Source organism: Ursus americanus, chromosome 12 (assembly GCF_024610735.1).
Source record: "Ursus americanus isolate L20-20 chromosome 12, mUrsAme1.1.p, whole genome shotgun sequence".
In the NCBI taxonomy this organism is placed as follows: domain Eukaryota; kingdom Metazoa; phylum Chordata; class Mammalia; order Carnivora; family Ursidae; genus Ursus; species Ursus americanus.
The window spans coordinates 67,060,715-67,084,077 of NC_142138.1; the positions used below are offsets into that span (position 1 = coordinate 67,060,715).

The 23,363-nt window shown below is 43.8% G+C and overlaps 1 protein-coding gene across 1 annotated transcript in view; it reads left to right on the forward strand.

Annotated features, from left to right (window-relative positions):
* Nucleotides 1-23,363, forward strand: part of LOC123803439 (NBPF family member NBPF6-like) — a 45,175-nt gene that overhangs the window by 7,986 nt on the left and 13,826 nt on the right. The window contains exons 2-11 of the mRNA XM_087865732.1: nucleotides 1,995-2,120; nucleotides 2,741-2,844; nucleotides 3,384-3,805; nucleotides 5,766-5,842; nucleotides 14,583-14,786; nucleotides 16,705-16,801; nucleotides 17,568-17,782; nucleotides 18,812-18,863; nucleotides 19,682-19,797; nucleotides 21,655-21,701. Of these exons, the coding sequence (XP_087721858.1) occupies nucleotides 3,741-3,805; nucleotides 5,766-5,842; nucleotides 14,583-14,786; nucleotides 16,705-16,801; nucleotides 17,568-17,782; nucleotides 18,812-18,863; nucleotides 19,682-19,797; nucleotides 21,655-21,701 (873 nt within the window). The 5' untranslated portion in view covers nucleotides 1,995-2,120; nucleotides 2,741-2,844; nucleotides 3,384-3,740. The remainder of the gene's footprint in view (nucleotides 1-1,994; nucleotides 2,121-2,740; nucleotides 2,845-3,383; nucleotides 3,806-5,765; nucleotides 5,843-14,582; nucleotides 14,787-16,704; nucleotides 16,802-17,567; nucleotides 17,783-18,811; nucleotides 18,864-19,681; nucleotides 19,798-21,654; nucleotides 21,702-23,363) is intronic.

Below are 23,363 nucleotides of genomic sequence, written 5' to 3' on the forward strand. Positions count from 1 at the left end.
ATGATTTGGGGCAACTGATTTGGCAAAGCAACCCTTTCTATCATCCCCATATTTCTTGGATGTGCTCTTACGCAATTCTCTGGTCTTTCTTGAAATAGTTGCCATTGGCCAAAGTTAAGGCAGGATAATCTGTGTACAGAGTAACTGTTGGATCATGGATTAAATGTTTCGTGGCCATTATGGCCAAATTTTTTGCTAAGGTTATCTTCCAAAACCATGTATCGTTCTTTTGCACGTGCCCATTTGCAACTCCAAAAGCCCACAGGGATGTTTCCCTGCTACCTTGTAGTCCTTGTCATCAATTCCCTGTTAGTTCAGGATTATAACAGATCTCATTATTTTTTTAAAAAAGATTTTATTTATTTATTTATTTGACTGAGACAGAGAGAGAGAGAGAACAAGCAGGGGAGCAGCAGAGGGAGAGGGAGAAGCATACTCCCCGCTGAGCAGGGAGCCCAATGCGGGGCTCCATCCCAGGATCTTGGGATCCTGACCTGAGCTGAGGGCAGACTCTTAACCGACTGAGCCACCCAGGCGCCCCAACAGCTCTTATTAAATCCCACATGCCATCTATCATAACTCTCTATCTTGTTTTATACAATTTCCCATAGTTACAAATACAGCAGGGATAAGAAAAGATGAAGTACAGGGAGCAATCTTACCTTGAAACGGTCCGTTCATTTTTGGGAAATTTGTCACACCACATCTGGGTGCAAAATTGATCCTTGGCATGGCCTTAGCCAATGACAATTCCCTTAACTCAAATCGCCAGGAACACACCTCCCATGAAACAAGTTGGGGCTTTTATTCCTTGCAGCCAGAAAGAACACCCCCCATGGTCTCAGGAAGAGAGCGTTAGAAAGAACCTATTGTAGATAGGAAATGCCCTTCACAGTGTCCTTCATGTTACAAGGGTTAGGGAACATCATGTGAACGTGTCGAACAGATTTTTACTGTGGTTCTTTGATTTTCTTTTTTTTTTTACACCCAACATCACCAAATCATTCATTTGGAATCAGAATTCAAAGAACACGTGACAGTTGAGAAATGTATGTTTATTCTGATCCAGTTGTACAACGAATCTAGGTCAAATTACCAAATAAATGTTACATTATTTCTTCAGGACTGGGGCTTTTCGATGACTTCAAATTTAGGATCTTCAGATTTGAAGTCCGGGCACGTATTCATGTCTGCTCCAGCATACATTTGCTTAAGCTTGAAGAGCTCCCTCTCTAGGTCTTGCTGGAGCTCTGGGCCAGTATCAGCATGTCCTCCAGAAGCTTCGTTCTGTAGTCTCTAACCCTGTCCACGAAGAATTTCTGTACAGGATCAAGCTCCTTATCAGATGCCACCGCTGGAACACCAGTGTTGCTCCTCAAATGCACTGAGCCTGCAGACCGAATGAGAGAGGAGAACCTGAAGAGCCTCTGAAAAATCAGGGAGATTGTCTTCCTTACACTCAGTCCGCAGAGGCCAGAGCTTCCGCTGCTCCCACAATTCTGCTTCTGGCCCTGGCTCAGCCCTCACCCGCCTTCCCAGGATCTCAAGGCGTTACCGATTTTTTTTCTTTATAGAGATCAGCCTACATGTTTCTAAAGATTAAAAACCCAGGAGAGTAGAGATAAGCATCTGAACTAGTTCTCTACTGATAGTATTAACAAATTAGAAAACCGGTGGTTTAAAGCAACAAAGAGCATTTGTTACCTCACAGTCCTATGGCTCAGGAGTCTGGAATGATGAGGCTGGGTTCTCTGCTCACAGAATTGGTCAGTATGTCATCCCCACATGAAACGGTCTGATAGTGACCTTGATGTGGTTCTCTCTCCCAGGAGGGGCTGCCCTCACCATCTCACTCCTCTGGGATCCTCTTCCCTGACCCTGATTTGTGTCTGTCATGGTGCTTTCAGTTTACCTTTTCAGTTTACCCTAAGGTGGCTTAGGAGGAAGGCTAGAACTGTGGAGCCCAGAACTGATCTCTGCTGTCTCTTCTCCAGGGGGAGAATAAATGACAGAGGTCTTCATAAAGAAATGACTCCCATGAGGGCTGACATCCCCCAGCAATTGGAGCCGAGGAGGAAACGCCCTAAAAACCCAAGTCATAGAAGCAGGACCCACATCAGGTAGGAACCCTTCCTGGAAATGTCCCCTTTCTCTGTTGAAAGCCACCTTGGATGAGGGACTTGGTCTGCTCAAAGCGGAGTCAGTCTTGTGAGCACTGGGGTGTCAGAATCTCCATCTTAGGCTCTTTGTTTGAAATAGGCTTTTTTTCATACATGAGAATCTCCTTGCAGTTTTTGTCTGAAATGCATCTTCTTTGCCTTATTCCCAGGGAATGATAACAAGCACCACAGTGACTCTGATGTAGGTGTCCTTTAGCTCTGCAGCAGGTGCCCAGGGACTGGAGCCCTGTCTGCTACATGATGTCCCAGTTCACATCTAACTTTCCAGTGGCTCATGCTGGCTTTCCTAATTTATAGTATACATTTTCTATCATACAGGAGATACATATGCTCAAAGAGATAATTAAATGATCCAGTAAAGTGTATGTGACCTGTGGTAAAGCTGGTATCGGACTCTTGGACAGCTTCTCTGAAGGCTGTGCTTTTATTGCGTCAGCACAGACCCGGGATAGGGTTGGAACAGAAATATGGTTGGGACTGGAGATCAGTAAAAGTTCGTCATTCCTGGTAACTGTTATGTATCCACTTGACAAGTATTTACTGAATGTTTCACCTGGCAGGCTGTCATGGAGGCACTGGGGACATGGCTGAGCAAGGCAGACTGATGCCAGCTCTCAGGAAAATGAATGTTGGCACAGGAGTCTGATATCTGATCGATAATCACGTAAGTGCATTTTATTTGTGATCATGATGAGTGTTACGTAATACACTTGTGTTCTGTGATCCTGGTCTATTAGCCAGTGATTTAAAAGTGAATAAAAGGAAGAGAGCTATATCGCTGTGAGAAAAGATTTGTCCCCAAATAGGCCTTCTGTTGTTTTTAACATTGGAAATGCTTACATTTAATCCAAGGTCTCCTGAAAATTACTTATGCATTTTTAAGGGGAACTTTTAATTTCAGTGTCCCCTGAAATTCTGTTGTGGGTTTCTGGAGGGTGCGTTATGTGCCTCGACAGGGAAGCTTGCAGCCAAGGCCAGTGTGGGGGTTCTGCTGCCATCAAGTGATGAAGGAGTTTGGGGCAATGTCTTAATCTCTCCGGGCCTCAGTTTCCTCATCTGTAAGATAAGGTTGTTATTCAAATTCTCCAAAGTCACCTCCTGCTCAGATTCTGTGAGTGCATGAGGGACTGAGGTGCCTGTTAAGCAGCCCTGGGGACTGCAGCTGAGACCTGACTTGGTCTCTTCTCTGCGTGTCTCCTGCAGGAGCCTGAGCTGAGGCCACACTGAAAACAGAGAACGGAGGGAGCCGATGGAAGACAGAAAAGCAGCATGTTTGGAGGATGAGAATAACCCAAAGATGGGCAAGGCAATGGTGGAGCAGGTGGTTGGCGCAGGAGGTAAGAAGAAGGACAACTTGAGTTCAGAGAAATCAGGGGAGACCACGGAATGCATACAGCAGCTTCTGACTCTGCAAGGAGGTGCCTGAGCTGAGGAACGAGGACTAAGAGAGTAACTTAGGCCACAGTGAACCTGTGCACCTGCCGAGGAGCCCCACAGGATGGAGCGGGCTTGGTTTGAACTGCTGGGAAGCACCAATTCCAGGAGGAGGAGGATGTGACCATGAGGCTCTGCCCCAGACGCCTAGCCTCGACCTTGGAGCTGCCCTCACGGTCGATGTCCTCCACGTAAGTGTGGGCTTAGAGGGATCAATGATGTTTGGATAAGGGTTGTAAATGTCCATTCTCACTGCAGATAGTTCTGCCCTAAGGTCAGGGAGGCCCAGCGTAGGGGACCATTGCATCTGAAGCCGTATGATATTAATAATATTCTTAATAATGCTGCCTGGGGGTCATGAATGGAAAGGGTCAAGGATCTACTCAGAAAGTGAAGGTTTAGGGAATATAATATTTGAGTAGAGTCGAGTGTAGTGTAGTGGGAGAAAAGTTATTGCATTTAACAGCACCTGATGACTTCTGGGGAAGCAAAGCTGACGCTAATCATGGCTCTAGATGCCAAATAACAAAGCAAACCACTTTCTTGCATTGGTCGTAGAGAAACAGGAAGCCCTTAATGCACATAACATGCTGGAGAGTTGCTCTGCCAGGAGGGTCATGCAATAAAACAGATCACCTGGCCGGTGGCAGAAGAAAGGGCTGGGCTGAGTTTGTGACAGTATCCCCTAGGTGGTGGAGAAAAAGCGTTGGGGCTTTTGAAGTTACAGGTGAGCTGGCTCATAGTAACATTACACCATCTTGAGAAAACATATCTAGCAAAATTTTGGATTCGATGGACACTAAAAATTTAGTCCACGATCTGCAATAATTCTTTTTTTAATGCAATGATTATTTTAATTTTTGTACTTTGTTATTTGATTACTGTCGAAGTTGAATATTTTCTAAGTTAATTATCTTAAATACTTTTTATGTGACAGTCTGTCTAAGATTTGAAGTATGTAATTGACACAGTATACTTCGGTTCCTTAGGGCAATGAGAAAACCATAGTAACCTTGTGTATTTGTTGGTTATTGATTTATAAAACTGTACTCGTTTTCAACATGAAATTATGGGCAATTGACTAGTCCAGAAGCCTTGTTAACCATATACTATAAAGGAAGTTGAACAAAAACATGCTAAAGTGAAAATGCATACAATGTTCCCCCAAAATTAAAAACTCCCAAATACAAATATGCTTTAAATGCAAAGAGTCAAGGCCTACTGTTGGAAGCTGTTCACTGGTACTGAAGAAGGTCATCAATTCACTCTACTTCTTTGTATCTAGTTAATTTTCTCCTCTGGGAAACAAACTGAGGGCTTCAGAGGAGAGGGGGTGGGGGAATGAGATAGGCTGGTGATGGGTATGAAGGAGGGCACGTATTGCATAGTGCATTGGGTGTTATACGCAAGTAATGAATCATGGAACTTTACATCAAAAACTAGGGATGTACTGTATCGTGACTAACATAATATAATAAAAAAATTATTAAAAAAAAAGAAAATACGGTAGGAATAGAGACTGGATTAGCTAGGTAAGGATAAGTACAAGTTACCTCTAGGTGTATCCAGAATTGTTGACAGTTCCCTCTGGTCATATTAGATGATGGTATAGAATGGTGAAACAAATTTCTAATTCTGCCTGTTATTTGGGCGTAGATTTCTGATGTTTTCCATAAGGACAGACTGATTTCAGGAGAGCCTCAATTGAGAATGTCTGGGGAAGGCACCTAAAACAATCAGATTAAAATAATATGTGAGTAGGTTGAAGTTGAGCAATGCAATAGTTCTTTCACATATTATCTATTAATGGCTTGAGCCAAAAATGACTTTTCCATTCTTAGAAAACCAAAGGGCACCTGGGTGGCTCATTCAGTTAAGCGTCTGACTCTTGGTTTCAGCTTGGGTCATGATCTCATGGTAGTGAGGTCAAGACCTGAGTTGGGCTCCACACTCAGCCCAGGGTCTGCCTCAGATTCTTGCTCCCTCTCGGAGTCTGCCCCTCTGTTCTCCCAGCTCGCACTACTCTTTCTAAAATAAATAGAATCTTTTAAAAATTAATGATGCTCACAAATAATGAGATTTAAACACATCCTACGATGACTTTGATGAATAACAAGTCAAGCAGCTTTTTGTTTTGTTTCGTTTTAACAGAGAGCAGAACTGTAATTCAGGATGTCAGTGGAAGAGGCGAGTAACGTCCTATCCTCTCAACATCCAAAAGTACACAGGTAAAAGAAGGAATGTATAGAATTATATGTGATGTACACAATGATTGGTTGGTTATAAATAAATTGAAATAAATCTGTGTTTATATTGACTCTTGAGCCCTGTCAAATAGGCAGAGCATTGGGAAACAAAAACTGGACCGAAAGTCATTTGCGTACTTAGACTTTGGAAAACCATTAGACAAACATGAATCAAACACATATAAAGCTGCTTGTGTGCCGCATTTTAGGCCATCAAGGGTGAACTTTAGGAGAGACACCTAATACTGAATGGATGCTTTGGTTTTTTTGAGACATGTCGCCTGAGCCACTGGGAATTTGAACTTGTGAGTCACAGAGGTGAGCAAGCTTTGCCTGATAGGATGTTAAGTTCAAAGCCTAAAGAGGTAACTTAAATATGCTACACACCCCACTCACGACTTAAACCAAAGATCTTTCTCTCTTCCTTGGGGGAATGAAGCTGACGCAAAGGACTACAGCTTCTGTTGCAGAATCAGGACCTGACGCTTTCAGACTCATGGGAGTGGACACCTACTTCAGATTTGAAGTAGGAGCCATTGTCTCCAACGGTAACTCAGTCACACAACTGAGTCACACACAGCCCTCAGTCTGCCACTATTAATTGTTTTAATGCTGTTGGTGTCATTTTATAATAGATCACATCAGAAAGAAGACGAATCAGATTTGGGCACCATTCATGGTATTTGATGGATATATCATTGCATTCCGTCCCAAGGCTTCTGGTAGTACATAATGCTGGCAGTAGATTATTCAAGACTAAGTAAAATAATAAGAGAAAACATTGGCCCTTAAATTTTGCAACTATGGTATCGCATCTAAACACAAGATAAATTGGCAGCCTTACCAACTGAATGGTTACTCTTAAGGAAAGTTTATTAATGAACATACAAAGCATTTCACATGCATTGGTCCACAAGACTCTTTGTAGAGCTATTTACCTTTTCTTTGGGCTGCTGAGAAAACTCCAAGTGAATGGAATAAGATTCTTGTCACCTGGCAAATACCTAAATCTCCAAGGATATGGTCACTGGCAGATCTAGCTTGACTCTGAAAAGCATTTGTTTGTATCAAGATAAAACATCTACATATAGACTGGTGATGTGTAGTAAGGAGGGCACGTATTGCATGGTGCACTGGGTGTTATACGCAACTAATGAATCATCGAACTTTACATCGGAAATCGGGGATGTACTGTATGGTGACTACATAATATAATAAAAAAACATTAAAAAAAACCTACATATAAAACTCAGGTGTGTTTTATGTGACCGCAATGCCTAACTGAAATGTGAAAAGTGATACCATTGATAATAGCATGAAGCCTGAAATACTGAGGGATAGATCTGAGTGAAAATCACAAAATATTTCACAGAGAAATGAATGAAGCCATAGAAAATGAAGAGAAATTCTTATTCATGGGTCCCAAGCTTCAGTACTGTTCAAACATCAATTTCCCCCATCTGATATATATACACTCAAGTGAATCACTCTCAAAATCTCAGCCTTTATCCTTGGTAGAAAGTGACGAGTTGATTTTAAAATTCATAGAAAACTGTAAATGACCTAGTGTGGCCAAAACACGTGTGAAACAAAGAACCAAGTTTGAGGGCTAGCTGTACCTAATTTGAAGAACTATTCTGAAGTTATAGTAATCAAAACAGATTGGTATTGGCATATGACAGGTAAGCAGATCAATAAAATGGATTACGGATTCCAAAAAGAAACTAATACCTATACGGAGAAGAGGTTTTTGATAAACGTGAGAAGCAAAGCATTGTAAGAAGTATAATCTTTTGACTTAAAGCAGTAGCTTAAGTAATATCCTCTGCCTTCTTCACAGAGACTAGCACATGGAAGTGGTAGCTGGGCAGCTGGGTGCCTTCCTTCTATGAAAACAGAAAAGTGTTTAATATACTTCATAGTCATTTTAATCAAAAGCAAATCATCTTAATAAAAACACATAACTGGCCTTAAAAATAAATTGTAACAAACTGTGAAAAGAAAAAAAAAAGAAGAAGTATAATCTTTTGGAGGTCCTGGTGGCTCAGTTGGTAAAGTGTCCAACTCTTGATTTTGGCTCAGGTCATGATCTCAGGGTCCTGGGATCTAGCCCTGCATCAGGCTCCATGTTCAGCAGGGGGTCAGCTTGGGATTCTCTCTCTCTCTCCCTCTGCCCCTCCCTCCCCAAAATAAATAAATAAATCTTTTAAAAATGTATAATCTTGGGGCACCTGGGTGGCTCAGTCGTTAAGTGTCTGCCTTCGGTCCAGGGCGTGTTCCCAGAGTCCTGGGATCGAGTCCCACATCAGGCTCCTCCGCTGGGAGGCTGCTTCTTCCTCTCCCACTCCCCCCACTTGTGTTCCCTCTCTCTGCTGGCTGCCTCTCTCTCTGTCAAATAAATAAATAAAATCTTTAAAAAAATGTATAATCTTTCACTAAGTGGTCAAGTGTAATATTTTCAGCACATGAATATGGATATGACCTATGTATATGCATGTGAAAATAAATACATAAAATTGGAATCATAAATCACACCATGCAGAAATTAGCCTAAAATAGAGTATGGGCCTAAATAGAAACCTTAAAATGTTAAGACTTTTCAAAGAAAACGTAGTAGAAAAGTCTTTAGGAGCACCTGGGTGACACAGTTGGTGGCTCATCTGACTCATGATTTTGACTTAGGTCCTGAGCTCATGGGTGGTGGGATCAGGCCCAGAGTTGGCTATGCACTCAGTGGGGAGTCTGCTTCAATTTCTTTCCCTCTTTCCCTCCCCCTATTTGCTCTCTCTCTGTCACTTTCTCGCAAATTAAATAAATAAATCTATAATTTTAAAAAGATTTTGTTTATTGGAGAGAGACAGAACACAAGCAGAGGGGCAGGCAGAGGGAGAGGGAGAAGCAGACTTTCTGCTGATCAGGAAGCCCGACAGGGGGCTCAATCCCAGGACCCTGGGATCATGACCTCAGCTAAAGGCAGATGAGTAACCAACCGAGCCACCCAGGCACCCCAATAAATAAATCTTTAAAAAAGTGTTTAGAACCTAAAGTTGGACAATGATTTCTTTCTGTTTTTTTTTTAATGATTTTATTTATTTATTTGACAGAGTGAGAAAGCACAAGCAGGGGAGAGGCAGAGGGAGAGAGAGAAGCAGGCGCTCCGCTGGGCAAAGAGCCCGATGTGGGGCTAGATCCCAGGACCCTGGCATCACAACACTTAACCGACTATGCCACCCAGGCACCCCCGGACAATGGTTTCTTAGATATGACACCAAAATTGTGATTAATGAAAGAACAAATTTGGACTTCATCAAGATTGAAAATTTCTGCTCTTCACAAGACATTGGTGAGAGAATGCAAAATCAAGGGAAAACATAGAAGGAGAATATATTTATAAATTACAGATCTGGTGAAGATCTCCTAATAGAACCATTGAAAGAACTCTCAAAATTTAAGAAGAAGACAAACAATCCAATTGAAAAATGGGTAAAAGAAAAGTGCCTGGGTGGCTCAGTTGGTGAAGCAGCTGCCTTTGGCTCAGGTCATGATCTCAGGGTCCTGGGATCTAGCCCCTACCCCCTCTGTCAGTCTCCCTACTGAGCAGGGAATGTGCTTCTCCCTCCCCCTCTGCCCTCCCCACCCCACCTCCACACCCCCCCCACTCTTGCTCTCTATTTCAAATAAATAAATAAAACCTTTAAAAAAATAAAATAAAACGATAACATGGGTAAAAGATTTGTGAACAGCTCAGCAAAGCATATATACGGAAGGCATATAAGGACATGACAAGATCTACATCATTACTTTAGGAAAATGCAAATTGAAACCACTATCTGCCAATTAAAATGGCAAAAATGAAAAGAATCTCCATTCCAAGTATAGGCAAGGATGTGTAGGAGCTAGAATTCTCGTACACTGCTGATGGGCATGTTAAATTCTACAACTACTCTAGAAAATAGTTTGGAAATTCTGTTTTGTTTATAAGATTGATTGATTTGAGAGAGAGGGAGAGAAAGTGAGTGGGGGAGCAGTAGAGGGAGAAGGAGAGGGACAGAATATTAAGCAGACTCCCTGCTGAGCATGGAGACCTACTTGGGGCTGGATCTCACCACCAATGAGATCATGACCTGAGCCGGAATCAATGTCAGACACTTAACCGACATAAATATATCAAAGTGAAAGAACAGCGATTCAAAAATATACCCACATATGCACAGCTATTTGATTTTGTATACGTGTGTGTGTATATGTTAATATTCTTTACTGGGGAAGTGGAAGACTTTTCTGTTAAAGGTAATAGAGCAAAAGATGATTTGTTTTTTAAAAAGTAAATATTAACAAACACTTCCCACTACATATTGAAATTAATTGGAGATATGAAAGCAAGAATTACAAAGCTTATAAAAGAAAAATAGGAAGTATTTTCACAATATTGGCATAGACAAATATTTCTAAAACAGGACAATAGCACTCACCATAAAAAATTCAATTAAATTGTTGTTCATGAAAAATAAAGGCTACTGTATACCATAAGACATTCTACAAAAATGAAAAGGCCATCTATAGACCAATGTATTATTTTCAATACATATATCTGACAAAACACTCATCCAAAATATATCAAGAACTCTTATAAATCACAAAGAAAATGAGAAAAAACCTAGTATATTAATGGGCAGAAATATTTAAAAAAGCCCATCCCAAAAGAAGACATCCAAATGATAATAAGCATATGAAAACCCAATGGGATATCTGCTAGATTGGTTGCCTTTTTTTTTTTTTAAGTGGACCCCAACACAGGGCTCCAATTCACGACCCTGAGATCAAGACCTAGGCTGAGGTCGAGTTGTATGGTGCCCCCCGAAATGGTTTCTAATGCTGCCTCCTCTCTTCACTAGATATGTGGCCTTGGGAAGCTTTGTAATATTTCTCAGGTTTTTTTTTTTTTCTCATCAGGAAAAGGATAACATCTGAGTAATAAGACAATTCATAGGATTCAGTATAATCACCTGGTAGGGTGCAAGAACTGTACTTTTGCTAAGAAGGTATTTGACCTTGAATTATCCTTTACACATTTTTAAAAGCACAGACAATTGGCGAAGAACAGACAAGTTGTTCTAAAATAAATATCCTTTCACCTTTACTTTTTTTAAAAAAAATTTTTATTATGTTGTGTTAACCACCATACAGTACATCCTTAGTTTTTGATGTAGTGTTCCACGATTCATTGTTTTTGTGTGTGTGTGTTTTGTTTTTGTTTTGTTTTTTGTTTTTTTTTAAAGATTTTATTTATTTATTTGACAGAGAGAGAGGCACCGAGAGAGGGAACACAGGCAGGGGAAGTGGGAGAGGAAGAAGCAGGCTCCCAGCAGAGGAGGAGCCTGATGTGGGGCTCAATCCCAGGACTCTGGGATCACGCCCTGAGCCAAAGCCAGATGCTTAAGGACTGAGCCACCCAGGCGCCATTCCATGATTCATTGTTTGCGCATAACACCCCGTGCCCCATGCAATATGTGCCCTCCTTAATACCCGTCACCGGCCTATCCCAATCCCCTCACCCCCTCCCCTCTGAAGCCCTCAGTTTGTTTCCCAGAGTCCATAGTCTCTCGTGGTTCATTCCCCCTTCTGTTTACACCCCCTTCATTCTTCCCTTCCTTCTCCTACCAATCTCCCTGCTATTTCTTATCTTCCATAAATGAGTGAAACCATATGATAATTATCTTTCTCTGCTTGGCTTATTTCACTTAGCATAATCTCCTCCAGTCCAGCCCATGGTACTGCAAAGGTTGGGTAATCTTCCTTTCTGATGGCTGAGTAAAATTCCATTGTATATATGGGCCACATCTTCTTTATCCATTTGTCTGTTGAAGGGCATCTTGGCTCCTTCCACAATTTAGCTATTGTGGACAATGCTGCTATGAACTTTGAGGTGCATATGGCCCTTCCTTTCACTACGTCCATATCTTTGGGGTAAATACACAGGAGTACAATTGCTGGGTCATAGGGTAGCTCTAGTTTTAACTTTTTGAGGGACCTCAACACTGTTTTCCAAAGTGGCTGTACCAACTTCCATTCCCACCAACAGTGTAAGAGGGTTCCCCTTTCTGCACATCTTCTCCAACATCTGTTGTTTCTTGCCTTGTCCATTTTTGCCATTCTAACTGGCATAAGGTGGTATCTCAATGTGGTTTTGATTTGAATTTCCCTGATGGTTGATGATTTTGAACATTTTTCCATGTGTCTGTTAGCCATTTGTATGTCTTCATTGGAAAAGTGTCTGTTCATAACTTCTGCCCACTTTTTGATTTGATTATTTGTTTCTCGTGTATTGAGTTTAAGAAGTTCTTTATAGATCTTGGATACCAGTCTTTTATCTGTAGTGTCATTTGCAAATATCTTCTCCCATTCTGAGGGCTGCCTCTTAGTTTTTTTCACCTTTTACCTTTTCTACAAAGAAATCATGTATATAATATGAAGATTGGAGGGGAACCAATTTGTATTGAACAACTTTCCCCAAACCCTGAGGCATGTCTACTTTCCACAAAGACCAGAGATGAAATTCTTGACTAGGTCCAACCCCTGCAGCCTTCTCGGTCTGGAGGGGACTGAGAAAGTCCACCCTAGCCCTAGAATGATCTGGACTACCGGACAAGTGTTCCTCAGAAAAATAATCAACTACTCACCACTATAGGCCCTGGCAATTTGTGAAACTCTGCATGAGGTGTAGACCAACTCAACTATATAACCAGGACTCTCCCCTGAATCAAGGCCAGGATATCATTAGATACCATTTCCAAAATCTCTGTTATAGGCTACGGCATGCACCATAGGAGGGAAAACAAGCACAAGAATAACAATTGAGATATCAATCAACAGACAATTAATCAAGAGACAAGAAACATTATTAACTAATGTCCACCACCCCCTAAAACCCAGGAAAGTGCTCATTCAAAAGCAATGTTTTGAGGAATATGTAGTTATAAATCTTCATGATTTGGGGTTAGAAGCCAGTTTCTTAAATGGAGAAGCAAAACAAGAATAAATAGATAACCCGGATTTCATCAAAATTAAAAGGTTTTTGTTTCAAAGGACACTATCAAGGAAGTGAAAAGCCAATCCACACAACGGGAGAAATATTTACAAATTGTATATCTGATGGAGGTTTGCTATCTAGAATACAAAAAACAAAAACAAAAACAAAAAACCCAAAAAACCCCAAAACCCAAAAAGCCTCTTCCAACTAAGCCATAAAAAGACAGCCAACTTAAGAATAGGAAAGAGAGTTTAAGTAGACTTTCTCTAAAGGATAATACCCATGCAACAACGAACACATGAAATGGTGCTCAGTATCATCAGTCATTAGGGAAACACAAATCTAAAGCACAGTGAGATATCACTTCACCCCACTAGTATGACTTGTAGAGAAATGGAATTCTTACACATTCTTAGGGGAGTGTAAAATGGTGTCGTCGCTTTGCTGTGGAAAATAGTTTGGCAGTTTCTCAAAAAGTTAAACATAGGGTTACATATGACATAGCAATTCCGCTCCTAGGTATATAGCTAAGAAAATTGAAAATACATGTCCACAGAAGGGGAAGAGTAGCCTACATAACACAGAGATGCAGGAAGAAGAACACTGAGAGAGCAGGGACAGGAAACAGTTTCCAAACTTCATTGCATAGATTTACTCTGGTTTTTCTCTTATGTTCTTGGTTTTTTGTCATTTGTTTGTTTGTTTTGCTTTAAAGAAAACTTTATTTACTACATACATCCTAAAAATGTGATGTAAATAGAGGAAGATCCAAATAAATTTAAAAGCTTTTCAAATACAAAGCAACTAAAGATAACTAAAGCACTAGCATGTTTCTCGTGTTTTTAATGGCTAGGGAAAAAAAAAAAACTAGAGAAGACACAGAGAAGAACATTGTGACAGTCAGCGACTTTGGAATATTTCCCTTAAGATCTGTTTTACCTTAAAGACAAGTGGGATGAGTTCATGACAGCCCTTAAGAATACCTGTTGGGAGAGGTGCAGTTAGTTGAGCATCTGACTCTTGGTTTAGGCTAGGGTGATGATCTCATGGGTTGTGAGACTGAGCCCCTTGTCTCACTCTCTCCCTTTACCCATGCCCCATTCTCTCTCTCAAATAAATAAATCCTTAAGAAAAAAAAGGGAAACTTCTTGGGAAGCTATGTGTGCCTTGATGATTTTATACACACATAAGAATGAAGAATGAGAACTATGCTGACATCATTTTTTAGAAAGAGATGGGAACTGTGGTCTCAGCACAAGGGTGGACAACTATTGAGAGTGGCCACTGAGGGTAGGTCTCCATCAGTGATGACCTTCAGGGGAGACCAGGCAGCCTGGTGTATCAGCACAGCCTCGGCAACTGGAAGGCAGTGGCTCCCCGGGTTCCATTGAAAGCCCCAGCGTTCCAAATCTGTTATTGCAAGTGCAGACCGTTACCTGGCATTCTGGGTGCTCCCTCTGTCATTCCGGTTGGAGTCTGAGCTGGGGCAGGGCCTTTGGCTATCAGCTCTGGCATCTTGAACCTTGTTTTTGTGGTTACCGAGTCTCAAGTGCTGTGGGGTGTTGTTCAAATTGTTCCCAACAGTAAGTAGAGAATTCCTGTATCCTCAACCCTCAGTCCTGATTTAAACCTACTTGATTTCACTGGGTTTTAACCCATCCTGTGTTTGGGGTTCTTCTGCTCATTCCCCAGCTCTACCTCTTCTGCCACACGTCACCATGGCAGCACCTCTTGGCCCTCTTTCCGATCCTGGGGCAGAAAAGAGCCTCCTGAAAATCAACCAGGACCTTCAATCCCAGCTGGAGAAAAGCAAGCAGGACTTCCGAGACCTCAAGGAGAAATTCCTTATATCCGAAGCTACTGCCTACTCCCTGGCCAACCAGCTGCAGAAATACAGTAAGTCCTACAAGGTCATGCTCACCAAAGCGATGGCTGTCTGTATTCCTTCTGAGAAACTAAAACCCTCTGCAGATGTTGTCCTTTCTATTTCCACTGTCACGATAAATTTCATTCTGACCACAATCCAGGAATGGTAGAGGTGGGTATTTTACCCTCAGTTTGCTGAGGATGGGAAAACTGAAGACAAATAGGTTAGCAACCTCCACAGGCTAGCTGTGACAAGTAGGGTGGGGTTAGAGTTCACATCCCGGTTATTGATTCCTGGTGCAGACACAGAAATGCCTGGTCCTCTCAGGATTGTCTCTGTGCTGTATCAGATCCTGCATCACAGTGACTGCAGAACTCCATCAGGTCAGGTTCCTCTGATGTCCCACTGGCAAAGCACCGAGCTAGTGACACTGGGGAAACATGCTGATGGTACACATGGGGGGAGGGTAGCAGGTAACATGACCTGCTTTCAAGGAGATAGAGGTGGTTTCTGCTTTCTCTGAAACTGTGGTATCCATGAGTGACGCCATCCACACAGTGACTCCCCTGGTGAGAGGGAACCCATGCAGGCTCTGCTTCCTGGCTCCACAGAGGCCATTTGATACCCTGTGATAAGGCTGAGCGTGTTTCCGGGAACATCAGATAACTTCTGCTACCTCCACTGTATCTCCCTGAGCTGGGGAAGCTTCAATGATGTAGGGAGCCCAACAGTTCGAGGCCTGGGCCATGAGACATGTGGCCAAGAGAGAATGAGGGTGAGTGGGGGAGACCATGGCCCCAGGAATCACCCAAGCCAGTGCGTGGGGTAGGCTCTCCCCCACAGTAAGCCTGAAATGAGGAGCTCGGTGGCCTTATTTTTAAGAGGGGGCTGCGGTGCCCGAGGAATCATGAGAATGGGGCATGTGCACAGCCGAGTGATAGGAAGGAATCCTGACAACTCTGAACCGGGAGTTTTCTCATTTTCTCACAATCTGCTTTCAATATAACAAGGAGAGGTATAATTAAAAACAATTGATGCAGACAAAAGTAAAAATTGAAGCCTGTTATTTAGGAAAGTGAAGAGATGATGAGCTTTCAGGGAAGGACAAACAAAGTTTTATTTACAACTTTCCCGATAATCATCCCATTAACTGGGAACACAGTTGTGAAGATGATGAAAACAGGTATCACCCTAGGGCTTGCGGTGGAGGTAACACAGCACAGGGGTGAAGAGCATGGGCTCTGGGCCAGGCTTCCTGGACTCAAATCCAACTGCCTATCTTCCTGTGCCTCAGATTCCTCCTCTGTTAAACTACTACTATCGTGGATGCTACTTCTCTGAGTCGAAATGAATACTGAGTAGTTCCTTGTAAAGCTCTAACAACAGAGCCTGGCACCGTGTAAACTCTGTTCATAATTCTACTGCTTCTAATAACACACACTTTATTAGGATTTGGCCATATTCCTTCCAGGTCCTTCTGGTTTTATGCATTCTAGTTCACATGAGTGTATCGGGTGAATTTTTACCTTTGAGATACTTGTTCAGTATAGAAATCCTAGTTCAGGGGACCCATCGGTCCTGGAGTCCTGGGGGCCTTACGTCATGTCCCTGCTTAGTGTTTTACTTAAGAGCCCACAAGACTTGCTAGAGTGGCCATGATCAGGGTCGGTGTCAGGGGATACGAATCCTGACTCTGCCAAATACCTGCTACTCACCGCGTCTACTTTCCCTCTGAGCTTTGGGGCTGTTCTTTCCTGGGCTCTGAAACAGGGAGGAATCGAATGCCCTGTAGTTAGGAGGCTGAGGAATGAGAAGTGGAGCTTCCCGTGCAGAGCCTGGTTACCAGGGTTCCATTTGCGCTGGAATGGACCCCATCTCCTCCCTTGAAGACAGCGAGCACCGCAGCATATCCAGCTTTCCACTGAGACAGGCATCTCTGTTTCTCAGAGTGCGAAGAGTCCAGCGACATCATCGAATCCGTGCTGGGGGAGAAGGGGCAGCTGGAGAAGAGAGAGCGGGCAGACACATTGGCTGAGAAGCTCAGGTAAGCAGGGCTCTGTGTGGGAGGCCGGAGGGAAGCTGTGGGCATCTCTGACCTGGGGCAGCAACAAGTCTGGGCCAGAAGGGCAGAAACCCTCACGGCAGGCACGTTCCACAACTATGTCTAAAACAACTAAGACAACAGTGATTGGTAAACGATGGACTCCAATGACTCAGAGCCTCATTCTCTCTTGTAAAAAAATATCAAAGTCGCCAAATTCAAGGGAACAGTTTGTGGCATTTAGCACATTCACAGTGTTGTGAGATCACTACCTCATTTCCCTTTCACACAGTCACGACCTGGCTGACTACAGCTTGTCATCCGTTCCTTCAGCAAATGCTGTCCTCTTGACCCTGCCATTCTCCTGAGCTCAGGACTTAACACCAGCCCTACGGTCCACACTTCTCTGTCTGCCAGTGTGTCCATTCGCTGCACGATGCACTATATGGAGTTTTCCAGGGAAATGGGTGTGCCCAGAGTGAGCAGCTGAGGGACATGTCTGTGACGTGTGCTTAGGAGGACCCCTGGGTCTGTTTCCAGAAGGAAAAGATGCAAGGGATGTCAAGGGGGCTCACAGGAGCACTCTCTGATACAGAGGAGGCCTTGTTTTACTTTCTTCTTTCTCTGCCACAGGCAGGTAACCACACATGTGCACAAATTTGTTTCAGCGGCTGCTTGTGGGAAATTCTCCCATAAATCTCCCCAAAAGCTCTTATAATCTATTGATCCACTCTCTGCATTGTTAAGTTTTCTCTCTGTCCCACCGTAGACAGTGCCATCTGCTGATCAAAGACCAGACTGAAGAGCTGACCCGTTTATATGATAAGTTACTCAAAGGGAGAGATGTTTGCCAACTCCTTGATAAACACCTCGAGGACCTCCTCTCCCATGATGACCCTGAGCATTGCCAAGGACAGGGCTTCCAAGAGCAACTGGCTGAGGGACGCAGGCTGGCCAAGTGCCTAGCCCGAAAGCTCAGCTCAGGTAAGGCAGCCACAAGCCAGGATTGCACTGAGCTGCTGCAAGGCCCTGGGCTCACAAGAGACTTCCCACTTGCCCTCACACTGTTTGTAGCAGCTGTCCTGTGTTCCCCATTGTGCGCAAGGCCATGAGAGGACCAGGACTAGAAGGTGGTAACAGAGAGGAGAAATGCACAGGCTGGAGGTCATAGTGCTCCACATGTCTGCTTCCTCCCTGAGGGAATGCAGCCCTTGGGGCAGGAGGCAGCATCCACCAGTGTTAGATCCCGGAAAGGAGACTGTGACAGGAGGCAGCTAGTTAGTGTGCTAGGATCCCCGCCTAAGTGGGAGGTTCCCGGACTCAGCCCCGTCTGTATTAACTGTGGGTGAGAGAGTGAGGTTTACTTCGTCCATCTCTGTCTCTTCATCTATAATATATATCAAATAACCTGTTGTCACTGTAGTGAGCAGATACGGAAAATTCATGAATGCACTTCAGACAAAGTAGAGCCCCTGACCATGTGGAATTGGATGAGGAACTTGATGCAGTAGGACTTGGAGGTGGGAACGCTGTTTAGACAGGAACACGTTTCATAGATGACCCCTTGGTAACACAGGAGCCCACGCGGGGGCCCATGAAGTCCCCAGTGGTTGGATGTGGGACAGGGTGGTTGTCCTGTCCTCAGGACAAGGAGGAGGCTCTATGTGAGAGCTGTGAATGCACAGAGAGTCTGTTCCTGTGGTGCGACTCGTGGCACGCTGCTAGACATGGTTTGCAGAAGTCAAGATTGAAACTGGACAAGCATCCCCTGATATGGACAACAAGAGACAGTAGAAGCTGTTGCCCAGGGTCAGTGATGCTGATCCTCAGAATCAGAGACACACTGCCTGATGCATCAGAAAGCCATGCCACAGCAATTCTTAAAGACAGTGCCCTAAATGCAGTGGATGCCTAGTCATGCAAGGACACTTATGTCTCTCAGGCCATATAGGCCACTGTGTTCATAGTGGTGATGTGGGAATAGCTGACGGGAATTTCTGAATTTATTTGCAGAAAATTATGACGAGGAGGAGGATGAACATGAAGAAGAAACACGGACCCCCAGGTGACAATGAATGTTCAGGAACTGGTAATGTGTAGGTAAAAATGGACAGGGTCTCAGAAAGAAAAGGAAGTGAGGTCAAGAGAGTCACAGATGTCAGATGCAAGGATTAGCAAACCTGTAGGTGGTCAGTAAAGAATGGCCCTGTTGCCTGTTGTCTCTGTGGTGCTGTAAACCAAGATGGATTCACCAGCCTCAGGACTCCCCATATGGACAAAATACCCATTCTTTCCTGTGACTGGACACCAGGAGAAGATGCGTATCTACTTCCTACACAGTTCTCTAAGGGTTTTGGTAGGAAGGTGACCAGCAAAGGAATTGGTACACAGACACTAGCAAAATTAACCAGCAAGAGAAGTAACTTACCAAAACCAAACACGTGGGGTGTCATGTGACACTATTAATACAAAGGTGCCTAGCAGCCACACATTTCTGCAGTCTGCAGTGACTCCAGAGCTGTAACCACTTGGTCAATCTATGTTAAAGTCAACACGACTCAGGCACGTGGTGGCTGCCCCGGGCCTGCTCTCCATCTGTGCTTCATGCCGTGACTGTACCATACTGGGGTGGTAGAGTCTCATTCCTCGTCAGCCCTGCTGTGGGCAGTGCTCTGCGTATCTGCTGCTGCTACTCTCCCCTCATCCCCCATCTTGGCTGCCACACTTTGCCTCTTGGAGGATGGATAGCTTTTTCCCTCTCCAAGCGATGGCCCTTTGCTTCTAGTGACCATTCCCTATGACTCCCATCAAAACCAGCTAGGAAGCCATGATGTCTGATCCCCCTGGTTTGATCTGTTGTCATTCCTGTCTCACCCGGCACAGCGTGGAGCAGGAAGAAGTCGAAAAGAAGGAAGTCCTACAGGACAGAGTGGATGATTGTGATTTGACCCCTTCGGTTCTGGAAGAAGGGTGTGACAGCGACCAGTCTTACAGTGATGGTGAGTTCCCATTTGAAGAACAGGAAATTGGCTCTGCTCTGGATGTAGCCAGAGAATGGTCCCATACCAAAGGGGATGAAACTCCCTGTGGTTCCCCAGGTAGTGTCCCTATTCCTTGTTCCTCACACCCTGTGTAAACTCAGAGTCTTAATCCCAATAAGTAGATCCTATCCTTACAAACTGTTGTGATCCAGGCTGTAGGACTGTGTTTGATATAAGACATTCCATGAGTCAGTGAGCTTTGCTCAACTCCTGTCTAAGTCACAGCACTTTTATGTCTGGGCCACTGCCAATCACTGCTCTCAAGGTGGCCGTGCCAGACTCATATACCTCTCCAGCCCAGGCACAGGAGGTCACTTCCAGACCTCCTAATTTTCACTGTATCTCTCTCTTTTTTATATATAATAATATTTTTGATTATATTATGTTAGCCACCATACAGTACATCTATGGTTTTTGATGAAAAGTTCGATGATTCATTAGTTGCGTATAACACCCAGTGCCCTCCTTACTACCCATCCCCAGCCTATCCCATTCCCCCACCCCCCTCCCCTCTGAAGCCCTCAGTTTGTTTCTCAGAGTCCATAGTCTCTTGCTTCATTCCCCCTTCTGATTACCCCCCCCTTACTTTATGCCTTTCTTCTCCTACTGATCTTCCTAGATCTTATGTTCCATAGATGAGAGAAGCCATATGATAATTGTCTTTCTCTGCTTGACTTATTTCACTTAGCATTATCTCCTCCAGTGCCGTCCATGTTGCAGCAAATGTTGAGACATCGTTCTTTTTGATAGCTGAGTAATATTCCATTGTATATATGGACCACTTCTTTTTAATCCAGTCATCTGTTGAAGGGCATCTTGGCTTCTTCCATGATTTAGCTACTGTGGACAATGCTGCTATGAACATTGGGGTGCATATGGCCCTTCTCTTCACTACGTCTGTATCTTTGGGGTAAATACCCAGTAGTGCAATTGCTGGATCATAGGGTAGCTCCATTTTTAACTTTTTAAGGGACTCCACACTGTTTTCCAGAGTGGCAGTACCAACTTGCATTCCCACCAACAATGTAGGAAGAATCCCCTTTCTCCACATCATCTCCAACAATTGTTGTTTCTTGCCTTCTCAATTTTTGCCATTCTAACTGGTGTAAGGTGGTATCTCAGTGTGCTTTTGATTTCAATTTCCTTGATGGCTAATGATTTTCAACATTTTTTCATGTGTCTGTTAGCCATTTGTATGTCTTCAATGGAAAAATGTCTATTCATGTCTTCTGCCCATTTTATGATTTGTTTACTTGTTTCTTTTATATTGAGTTTGAGATGTTCTTTGTAGATCTTGGATACCACTCTTTTATTTGTAGTGTCATTTGCAAATATATTCTCCAATTCCAGGGCTCCCTCTTAGTTTTTTTGTCTGTTTCCTTTGCTGTGGAGAAGCTTTTTATCTTGATGAAGTCCCACAAGTTCATTTTATCTTTTGTATCTCTTGCCTTTGGAGATGTGTCATGAAACAAGTTGCTGTGGCCGATGTCGTAGATGTTGCAGCAACCCTCTCGGAAGCAGCCGGATTCTTCCCCAGGATCTCGGGGGGAAAAGAATCAACGTGTTATTTGCATACACTCAAGACAGGATGCTCTGATGATGGCCTGTCATACCAGGGTCACTTGTTTAATGGCTTAAGAGAGCAATGCCAGTGATTGCTTGCAGGGCCCTCCTAAGCCCTCCTGGATGAGTTCTCTCACGGTTGCCCGTTTTCACTCTGCTTCTGTTGCTCTCCTGTGCTACATGGGACCTAAGAGTGGGCATGTGTGAAGGGGAGTCTGCGTCATGTAACTCTTTCTCTTCCTTTATTTGCAGAAAACGAAATTGATCAGGAGGGACCGAAAGGACAAGAGTCAGTTGCCCCCAGGTAATTCTGAATACTTGGGGGCTGTGAATTCAAAAGTGGCACCCAGGGAAAAGCAGAAAGTGCTGAAGAGAACTATATTATCTATTCAGTCGAGGACCATTTATCCATTTTCACCATGTTTTCCGTTTTTTTGTGGTACTTGGATTGCTTGCCATTTCTTAATTACTTCTCTAGTTGAGTAACCCACAGTCAGCTGACCCAGGTAAACTAATATGTCCCAGGGATCGCTGAGCTCGCTCATTCTGTCCTCTGTGCTTTATTGAGAGATGCATGTCTTCTTTCTGCCTGTTAGATTGATCATGTTGACATGTGTTCCTAGCAAGAACATATCACAGCAAGAAGACAAACATATACTATCGTGCCAGATATTGAGAGAATGAGGCCTTTCTGGATGAGATAGCTGGGACAGTCGCTTGGCCACTCCATGCAGAACTGGATGCCATTTGACAGGAAGGGGGAAAGCCACCATTCTGAGACTCTGTATGTAGAGAGTCATGACTGGATGGCACAGAGATAATTGAGGCTCCTTCCTCACAAGCTTGCTGTTTGGCCTGTGCGCTGAGCACTTACTGTCCTTTCTATCTGCTGCTCCTGTGACAAACAGAGCTTGTCGCACTCAAACAAGAAGAGTTGTTTCTCTCTTGAATGGGTCAGCCTCTCTGCTTTCTTGACCATTCCTTTGTCCCTTCCATCAAAGCCAGACAGGACATAGGATTTCAGATCCCTCTCAGGTTAATCTTCGGTTGTCCCCACCCTGCAGGCTCAGCGGACAGCTGCTAGAGGTGGTAGAGCAGGTCGGCTCATGGGACTCTGCGGATAATAACAGCTTGACATATTCAGTTCTTCCCGAGCTGTCTGACTCCTACCAGCCTTACAGAAGCGCCGCCATCTTCTCACCTGAGGACCTGGAAGTCTGTTCCTCTCTAGAAGTGGCCAGTGAGTACTCCATTGTCAAGGTGATAAAGCTCCAGCTGGACACCCACATAGATCTCCTGTTCTTTGTACCCCAGACCTCTGCTGTGCCGAGAGAGGTCATCCCTGTGGGGAGGCCTTGTAGAGACATATTGATCTGAACTGGGCTCTAGGATTGAGTTTGAAGCACAGATGTCAGGTGTGTCAGGGAGCTTTGCTCTCTTCCTAGTCCCAGGGCATGCCCATGTCATGTTGGCTTCTCTGTCAGGTCATCGGGCCACACTCAACTCACCTGAGCAAGATGAGCACAGAAGGTGTCTGTCAGACCTAATTTGGATGAAACCTCTCTTCTCACCTTCAATAAGCTCTACGTTTCATCTCTGAGCCAGGTCCTTTACGAATCTATGCCTGCCACTGTCAGTTGGCATTCTTGTCCAGGGTTAATTGGTTTTGCTATTCTAAACCCCACTTGTCTCTCTCCTTTGATGCCTGACAGCCTTGGCAGGCTTTCCTATATCTTTGGAGGTGTCACTCCCCTGGTGCGTTCCCCTCCTTTAGTCTGTCTCTTCGTTTTTCTTCCCTCATCTCAAGTTAGCTGAGAAGCAGAACTGGACCAATGTTATCGGACAGTGTATGTTTCTCTTGAGCCACGCAGGATCCTGAAACACACGTACGCCATGAAAGGCCCCAGTATCTATGCAGCCTTGAAGATTGTTCTGCTTTGATGGTGTATAGATTCCATTCA